The sequence below is a fragment of the Chenopodium quinoa genome, unplaced genomic scaffold (assembly GCF_001683475.1).
Source record: "Chenopodium quinoa cultivar QQ74 unplaced genomic scaffold, ASM168347v1, whole genome shotgun sequence".
NCBI classification, from domain to species: domain Eukaryota; kingdom Viridiplantae; phylum Streptophyta; class Magnoliopsida; order Caryophyllales; family Amaranthaceae; genus Chenopodium; species Chenopodium quinoa.
The window spans coordinates 249,962-260,348 of NW_018744633.1; the positions used below are offsets into that span (position 1 = coordinate 249,962).

The following is a 10,387-nucleotide window of genomic DNA, read 5'->3' on the forward strand; positions in this document are numbered from 1 at the left end:
TAATCAAGTTTGATAGCCCTAACACATAACAAAAATCATACAATAAAGCTATCAAGTTTGATATTGTTAGAATACGTTTATCATATACGAAGTATTCTATAAGAATTTATATACATCTTATTTACTAATTTAGTTAGTATATGAACTTTCCTCAGTGTTAGCAAACATTTAGCTATTTTAATGTGTCAAAGATAGCTGTCAAACATTATCTTTTAGTAGCTTAACTTTTAGCTTGTAATTTGTACATATATTCACTAATTAGCAATATAACACTCACGAAATAAATCAATTTCTTTCATGGTATAAGATACGGTTACGATTCTAAAATCATCAAACAAAATTATAATATGGATATGTTAAAATGACATAATTTATTTACTATTCCTTACATTAATCCAAATACGGAGTAAACAATATGAAGCAACCAAACTTATTCAAGATAAAACTAGGATTAATCTCAAAGTCGATCAATCAAAACCAAGAAAATTATTAATCCGACCAGCTTTGCAAATAAATCTATAATTGGTACTGTAATACGGAGTACAAGGTAAATTAACGGAGATGGAAAATCAATCATCATCATATATGTGATAAATACACTTATAACCACTTAGCTAATTTGCATATAGATATGTTACACTTCCACTACCATCAAATTACCTTTTGATAAGTCAAATTATCACATCATACAAGCGTAAAATAAATATATTAATACTTGCTTATCGAACAATTAATATTAATAACTCAACGTAATAAGTTAAAAAGAATTGGATCTAATAATAATACATATAAATAACTATTAAACAAAATTGCAGAAATAAGATTCCAGACTTCGGAACTATACAGTTTTGCATCCGAAACTATATTAAGAAAAGGATTTAAACACTACAATATCAATCATGCATGTTACAAGATAATTAACCAAATCGTAATATAGTTTTGTGGTAAAGTTGCTAGTTAATTATGTCATGTTAGTGGGTGGTAGGTTTATTAGAAAATTGAAAGCAGAAGAATATAAACCAAACTAATCTATTGTGCAGATGATCAATTGTACTCACGATACTCAAGAAATTCTATAACATAATCAAAATAGGGGTGACTACATACCTGATCACGGATGAATTATATATGCGTCGTAATGTAACTAATTCGATCAATTATATTGAGTTTTGGTGCTGATAACGTGCTATAGAGCAAGAAGAAATATGAGAGATAGGGAGAGAATTAATCTATATATCTTATTCCATATGATGGCAAGGTATATATATACACAATATAATTAGGGTTTGGTTGGATAAGAATATAAATCCTAGATCTAGATTCTTTTGGAATGATACAAGGAAGGATAATGGATATCCACAAATATTTCATAACACAAATGAAATTTTTTGTGACAGTGTTTATAAAAAAGAGAAAAAGAAAAAGAAAATCACCAAACCTGGCCTCAAAATGGGCCATAATACAATAGCATTTATAGGGGTAATCCATCCCACCCAAATAAAGAAGATGTAAAAAAAAAAAAAAAAAAAAAAAAAAGGCAAATTGAACAACTTTGCTAAATCAATTACACCAATCTCCAGTAAACTGATAACCCCCTTTCAGCTCTCACTCGCCATTTAAGGCTCTGGTATCTTTCTATTCTACACTCCTTTATTTTACTTACTTTTTTTTTTTTTGTAATTTTCATGCTTATTTCAATTTCAACTCTATGTTATTTTAGTTCATTTCACTCTGAAATTTTAATCTAGTATGTTCACTCTGGTATGTTATTTGTTTAATCTAGTATAATTCTGGATGTTCTTGAGAAATATGGTGGTAATTTAGCTTTGGCAGTGGTGTTAGTGGTGGTTGTGAGGTCTTCAGTTTTACATATAAGGCAAAAGAGAAAGAGGTAAAATTGTAATTTGATGCATCAATTTCTTGGAAGGAATTCTGCTAGATAGTTGATTTAAGATTAGGGAAATTCCCAGTATTATACATTGATTTATATTATAAACAGTGATTGTTGATCCAATGCTTCGGGTGAATCCAATTCCTTGGGTGTGATGGATAGTGAGTCACTTGTATATATGATAATGAAAATAGTTAGTTAAGTAGTAATCCGATAATATAAAGGGGAGGCCGGGAGGGATTAATCTCCTATACTGTTTGTTTATGTTTCAGTGTTTGGAGCAGTGTATCTGAATTTTAAGTTGAGCTCAGCTCTCTAGTGATGAAAATGCTTGGTTCTGAATGTAATTGGTGTAGACCATTTCGTAGAGATGCTTGTTGTTGTTTGCCAATAACAATGTATGGGTTAAATTGTGAATTTTCCATGTTTGGCATGGAATTGTTGATCATTTCTCACACTGCTTTTGTCCACATGTAAATGCTAATAAATCTTAAGTAGTCAAATACTTATGTTTTGCGTGTTTAACATAATCTCGTACCCTTATAAATTTATAATGTGTTGGGGCTCTTATACTAGTTTAGTCTTTACAAAATTTAGCTGGTGGATTGGTGGTAATGGAAGAGGTGAGGGTGTAGAGAAATCTGGGGGAATTGAAATCCTGTGGGGTGTGATGATAGTGAAGTAATACTTGTAGATGATAGTTAAGTGATCCCGATAATATGAAAAAAGTTAGTTTAGTAGTATTCCTGATAATATAAGGTGGAGGAATTATAATACTACGTATGAAAAAAGTTAATTAAGTACCCTTATACTGTATCTGTTTCGGTGTTCAGAGTAGTATATCAGAATTTCAAGCTAAACTCTCTAGTAATGAAAAGGCTTGGTTTTGGATGTAATTGATGCATACCATTTCATTGAGCTGTATGCTGCTATTGTTTGCCAATAATCTGTGGATGATATTGTGTATTTTTCACATTCGGTTTGGAATGTTGATTGTAATCCACACTGGTTAATACTTATGTTTTGTGCTTTCGACATTATTTTGTAGCCGTTTTTTCAGCTCTGGTTCTACAGACAATTTGTTTTAATTGCTGCATATTGTGTTGGGGCTTTTATACTTGTTTGATCTTTACAAGATTTAGCTGGTGGATTGGTGGTAAGCTAATGGAAGAGGTGAGAGGATTTAGAAAAATCTGGGGGAATCGGAAATCTGTGGGGTGTGTGGAATCAGTGAGTCGTTTGGGGTAATTCCGTACAGAATATTAGAGAAATGAGACCAAGAATTTTCAAACTAAATACAACAGTTAACAGTTATGAAGATTATTGATTTTCTTGTGGTCTATTGTACCCCCAAAACAAATAGGCCCCTGTTTCTTCAGCATCTCTATTTTGACTGTTAGCCATTTTGGTGCTAGCTCGTAGTATTTACAGTAATGCTGTAGGGCTCTTAATTTCTAAGTTTGGTCTTTCAAAATTTTGCTGCAGGAAAATTGGCAGAAACAAGCTTGGAGCTGTATTCAGTGATGGCCAGTGTTCTGTTTTCACCAACATTTCACGGCTCAACTATCCGAACCAGCACAGAAGTTAAAAGGCGTGATCATAAACTTGGCAGAGTTTGTTGTGTAAAGGCAATGAGAGTAGAGAAGTCTTTGGAAGAACTTTATCAGATAAGGGTAGAAAGAAAAGTATCTCCTAAGAGATTAGATGAGCTTGGTGTATCAAGATGGTCAGTATGGAAGACCGGAAAATGCAAATTGCCCTGGGACTGGCATGTGGACCAGCTTGTCTATATCGAAGAGGGAGAGGTTAGAGTTGTTCCGGAAGGGAGCAAAAAATATATGAGTTTTAAGGCTGGTGACCTTGTGCGCTATCCCAAGTGGTTCGAGGCTGACCTGTGGTTCAATGACTTTTACCAGGAGCGTTATAACTTTCGAGCTTATGGTGATGACTAGATGTAAGATTTTTCGGATTCATATAGTGTATGATTTCAGTAAAATTAGGATATATATTGCTAATTAGATGTAAGAATTCTCTGTTTTGCGACAATTTTGCAACTGCACGACTGAACACTTCAATTTCGCACTTTTAACTGTTCTAAGTTCTAAGAAGATAATCCACATTCTCGAGTTAAAAAAGAGAACGTGGATTATCTTCTTTACGTTATGCCACTTCTAACAATACCTCCTCAAGATATCTCCTGACGAGCCATTTGAAAAAAAGTCATTGGTTCCCCATGAATGTTGAACACCACTCGATGAAGCCTCATTCATAGAACTCGAAGTCAATTGTTGAGTACTATCATAAATCTTTGAAGCATCTGGGATGGCGGTGAGGTAGCGCATCTCATCATTTTGATTGTACTCATTATTTGTATCATTATCTGTAAATTGACCAAAAATAAATGATTAATAATTAGGAAATGTCAAAAAGCAGGCACAAAACACGTATTTTTTTAGTTTGCAAATTTCTAACAAAATAAGGTAAGATGTGTACATATTATTGTACGTTCATACGGAGTTTGTGATTGATTATCATCACAAGGAACGTAGTTAAGCAGATCTTCAATTTCCCATGAACGCGTACGTTTAACACCACTAGACAAAGCCTCATTCATAAAGCTTGAAGGCAGTTGTTGAGTACCATTGTCAAGTACCATTGAGATATGGTTTCTCATCTCATTATTTTGATTGTAATAATCATTATTTGTATTATCTGTAAATTGACCGAAAAAAGATATGATTAATAATCAGGAAACATAAGAAACCTTTTTTTTTTTTTAGGAAAAAAACATAAGAAACCTTGCACAAAACACGTATGTAATAGTATGTTTTTTTGTTCGCAAATGTTTTTTTTTATTAAAAAAAAAAATAAAAAAAAAATAAAAAAAAAAACCGTACATATTGCACCTTCATGTAGAGTTTGCATTTGAGTAACATCATAACGTATGTGGTTATGTGTGTCTTGAAGTCTCGTGCTAACCTCTAGGATCGATAACGAATCATGATAGTTGTTTGGATCGGGATGAGCTTTCATTATATAGTGATAATGCTTCTCCAAAGTACCGGGTTTGAATTTTAAAACGTGCGGACTGCAAGAAAATTATTAAACCAGATCGATCATATATGGTATACTATACTAATGTATTTGTTTAAAGTTAACATAAATTTATAAGTAGAACATGAACCATATATTTTGTATACCGTACGGAGGAAGCTTGGTTGTCTGTGAAATCGAAAGATGACTCCTTCCAATCTGTATGTTTACAAAGAGATGGTGAATCATTTTCGACAAAAAGTGAGGGTTTGTTGTTTAATTAGTTATTAAAAAATAGGTAATATAAGTATGAATAACATCCATATAAGTAACGTATATATAATTAAGTGTGGATCTACAACTTTATTATCTCCATAATTTGATCTATTTATATATCTAGTAATTGCACATGACGAAGACAAAAATCTTCCAATCCCTCACTTGTCTGAGACAAGTGTGCAATATTCAAATTCCTTAAGTCAATATGTGTCGATTTGATAATATGATTGCATCACATGTCTAGATCATATTAATCTACAAATCATTTCTTGAAATCTGAGTTCGAATTACAAAACCAAATGATTACTAAGTAATACAATTGAACGCGGCCACGTATTTTCTGAATTCTCCCTCTTCAAGCGGTCATGACACGTTCCCTAATTAAATAGGTAGACTCAATTCAATCTTATAGCAATAAAGCTCCCACTCAACTTTTGAAGTAACCCGGAAACATCCTTAATTATAACAATTCTTTCAAAAAAAAAAAAATAATAATAATAATTGGAAAAAAATGTGGAAGATATTACATAACATGCCACAGGCGTCACAAAAGAGTCAAATGTCAATCAATATATAGCCACTTGCACACTACACAATTTTATTCGGATGCATAAATTTGGCATACCAATCATTCAACATGATGCGAATATAGGAGATGCAAATTCAACTATATAAGCACAATAGCGCAAAGATAGTATGGACATAGTGCGACATCATATACCACTTCGAATTTGGAGGGCTAATCAATCGGATAGCGACAATGAAAGTGATAACAACCAAGATCAAAGCAACAATGAAGATGATGAAAATCACAATCATATGAAAGTGGATGGTTAATTCACCACGATGTTAGACTCTAATCTAATTATGTTCCTATTTTGATATGCGATTGAAATAATTTGAAGATGTTAAACTGTTGTCTTTTATCTTTCTACTATTAACATATGTTATATATGGTACACATTTATTTAAGTTTTCACTCACCTAAATCAATGGTATACGCACTTAATAATAATAATAATAATAATAATAATAATAATAATAATAATAATAATAATAATAATAATAATAATAGTAATAATAATAATAATAATAATAATATAATCCTTAATAATCATAATTATTATTATTACTGTTATTATTATAATTATTAAATATTAATTATTTATTATTATTATTATATAAATGTTATTATTATTATAATTTAAATTAATTATTATTATAATTATTAAATAATATTTATTATTATTAAATACAAAATTTTAATAATAATATTATTATTAAATAATAAATAATTATTATTAAATATTATTTTTTAATAGTATTATTATTATTTAATAATAATTATTTATTATTATTATTGAATTGATTAGTATTATCATAATAATTCAATATTAATTATTTTTATTATTAAATATTAATTTATTATTATTATTATTTAATATTAATTATTATTATAATTTTTAAGCAGAGTAGAGTAGAGAAAATTGAAGCAGAGCAAATTTCGGCAGAGTATAGCAGAGCAGAGCAGAGCAGCTCTAAAGAACAGGGCCTATGTCTTTTTTTCCCAGCAAGAGGAATTAGACAAGGAATCCCTCTTTCACCGTACGTTTTTGTCCTTTGTCTTGATCGTTTATCTTGTATGATTCAAGATAAAGTTAATGATAGATCTTGGAAACCTATGAAAATTGCAAAAAAATGCCAATATATCTCATTTATTCTATGCAGATTAGATGACGTGTTCCTTTTTTAAAAAGCTTCTTCCAATAACATCAAATTAAATCAATGATGGAGGTTCTTGATCATTTTAAATGCATTTAAGGTCTATCCATTAATATCCTTAAGTCGTCAGCTATAATGTTAGGAAATCCAAAATCTATTTGTGATTTATGTAATATTACCAATTGTAGGGAATAATTTCAAGCTTTAATCCCACTAGCTTGAACCCCACTGTTATCATACACTAAAGTACGGTGGCTGATAGGTCGTCGTCGAGCCTACCAAAGATAAAAATCTAACTTGGTCTCTCTAATGGGTAGAAAGGGCAAGTAAGGGTCGATCCCACAAGGTCTAAGGGGAGCACTAACAAGTATCGATTTGTGATACGTTAAGTCAAGACTTTTTGGGTTTTGAGTTATAATGAAAAACTACAAACAATAATAAAAAGGATCTTGGGAAGGTATCCACCAATTAAGTCATTCACAAACTAAAATTTAACATACAAAACATAGCAATTTGGAGATAAATTAGGGGAAGTCATCTAAGGCACCCAACTACTCTCTCAAGCTAGATGGATTACTTGAGTTATGAATACAACCTACTCTCGTGGTTACAAAGCATAAAACAAGTGTTAAAGAATTATCACGATGACATAAACATTCCCTTGACTGGAAATTCCTATTCTCATGGCATTTCAAGTCAATTAAGCATAAGGCAGCTAACTCAAGTTTATCTCTCGATCCTTCGTTGAGAAAGCTTACATAAATAGTTCTAGCAATGGCCACTTACAAGAACTAACAATGAAACCACTTAAACTTAACTAATTAACATCCCACATTAGCTAAATCAACACATGCAAACAAGTATTTGTGAATTCATCAATGGTTTCAACCATCCCAAGTAAATAAACTACTCACAAAACATTATAAATTCCAAAACTAAGGGAGTTAACAACTAAGAACATGAATTCAAACACTAATCTAACATAAACAAGTAATTAAACTAGAAAAGATGCAAAAATAAGTAATTAAAGCAATAAAATAAGAGAGAGAGTAAGAAATTCTCATTGATATTGCAAGAAATAATCAAATCTTCAAGTCTTCTTCCTTCAATTCTTCATATTCCAAGCATTCAACAAGTTTTTCTCACTTTCTCTCTCTAAAAAATGAGAGTTTCTCTCTCTAAAAACCCTAAACTAAGATAAAACTACTCTAAGAAGATCCCCCCTTACAAATGAAGCTAAAGGGGTATTATATAACCCCCAAGTAAAAGGACAGAGAACACGAGGAAACGACCCGTCTACAGGTCAGCACGGACATGCCAAAGGTTGCACGGACGTGCAGACCTGTTAAAATACGACCAGTAGCTACTGCCTGACCTTGCACGGACGTGCAGTGACTTGCACGGCGTGCCACTTATTGGCACGGACGTGCAGCTCTTTTCTGGCGAAACAACTTATTTTTGGAAGGTCATAACTTCTTCGATACTTATCGGAAATAGGCATGTGACCAGTCGTTGGAAAGCTCTTGAATGAAATTTAATCTCCAATTTGAATCACTTCAAAATGTTGAGTGGTACAAAAGTTATGGTCAGTTGAAGTTGACCTTAGTGCAAAAATCCTTCCAAAACTTTCCAAAAGCTTTTCATTTCTCTTTAAGGCACTCATCCTTCTTCCTTAATTGCTCTATCAACCAAGCTTTCCCTTCTCCTTGTTCACTCATGCTTGATCACCTCCATATATAGTGCTAAAAATAGCTACGTTACATCAAAAACATTAACAACCCGTGAAGCATGGATGGTACAAAATTTGTATAAAAATAGGATAAATAATGAACTTTGATGTCGAATAATCACGAAAACAAGGTTCAAAAGTACCCTAAAATCATACCAAATAACAAGTTATCAAATCCCCCCAAGCTAAGCTTTTGCTAGTCCTCGAGCAAAACAAACATGTCAAATCAAGAAGGAAGATAACTTGCTAATGATCAAACCAAGAAGAGGTAATAAAGAGGAAACACAAAAACACAAATCCGCATGGTAACAACCATAAACACTTTTAGCACAAGTGAAAAGCAATTTAAACCCCTAAGTTGCCTAAGAGGACGAGTTATTATCTCGTGAGGGTTTCCATTGAGCTTAACCCACAACTCACACAAACCACAACACATCATCAAAAAAAATATGCTTACAATTTCAATGTTTTTTTTTTCGCCCAAGTCAACTCATCGAGATATGAGACACAAGCAAGACAAGTGAGCAACTTTCAAGAATTACCAATCATACAAATGTACACATGAGTTGGGGGTAAAGAGGAAAACTAAGCAAGGTTGCACTAGGATACTTCTTTAAACCTTTTACTAGTTCATTAGAGCACATCTAGATAATCAAAAGTTGCAACAAGTCCTCTTTCGGTTATAAAATCTCAAAATGCAAGTCCACCTCCCAAAATGCACACCCAAGCCCCTTTAACTACACTCTAACTTGGAAATTTTACACAAGAAACATCAAAATAGACAATGTGTGGGAGGCGTCCACAAGTTGACCTCTAATTAAGAAAAAGTGAAAATTTTGAGAATTTTGGAGGAGTTTTTGATCTCCCTTTCATTTTCTATATTTTTTTTTCTTTTGGTTTCTCTTTTTTTTTCTTTTTTTTTTCCAACATTCATTGCCCTCGCCTCTTTTAACTGTGAGCGGCTCTTTCTTTATTCAAAACATGTGGCTTATTATGCCACTTATTACACATGATACAAGTAGAACCAATTCCCTAATAGAGTTTCATTTCGGGGAGGAGAGGAGGCACATCAAGGGCACAAGGGACCGCAATTCGATTCAAACATATCCTACTTTGGGCAAATTTGACAATATCCTATACTAGACGTGCAATTGAGCATTCATTGGCTTTCATTCCATATACACTAATGCAATCAAGATTAATAAGCCTCTAAATGACCCCAATCTAGCATACACCCTTTTAAAAGAACTTTTACTCATCACTCAAGAGTCAAGCAAGCAAATCATATAAGCATCGTCATTTGAGTCTCACCTTGGGTTTTTTTTCCCTTTTAAAATTATGATAAAGAAGAGAAGAAAAAGCATGAATATCCAAATGTACAACTATGAACAAATTCAAGAATCAAACTAACAATCAACCCCCCTTCATGAAAGCGTGAAGCTACCCCCCCCCCCCCCAAACTCAGACGAAGCGTTGTCCCCAATGCTTAGAAGAGATAATCAAGAGAGAGGGAGGGATGGAACGCAATCAATCTCAACAAGTACATCTAGTCCAACATCCATAACTACACGAAAAACCACAACATACAATAAAATCTAGCCCCAAGCCAAACTCTTTAACAAGCAACCAATGAATGGCAAAAATAATTATAAAATCATTAGCTTGAGAAGGGATGAAGAGAGAAAGAGATATTACACAATTTGATGTAAATTTCTTCATAAATTTTTCAAAAC

At 32.4% G+C, this 10,387-nt stretch overlaps 1 protein-coding gene across 1 annotated transcript; it reads left to right on the forward strand.

The window, feature by feature from the left end:
• Nucleotides 1–1,274: 1,274 nt before the first annotated feature.
• Nucleotides 1,275–3,973, forward strand: LOC110701594. Its single transcript, XM_021879225.1, has 2 exons — nucleotides 1,275–1,627; nucleotides 3,377–3,973. The coding sequence occupies exon 2, from the start codon at nucleotides 3,415–3,417 to the stop codon at nucleotides 3,841–3,843; it is 429 nt and encodes a 142-aa protein (XP_021734917.1). The 5' UTR covers nucleotides 1,275–1,627; nucleotides 3,377–3,414; the 3' UTR covers nucleotides 3,844–3,973.
• The last annotated feature ends 6,414 nt before the right edge of the window (nucleotides 3,974–10,387 follow it).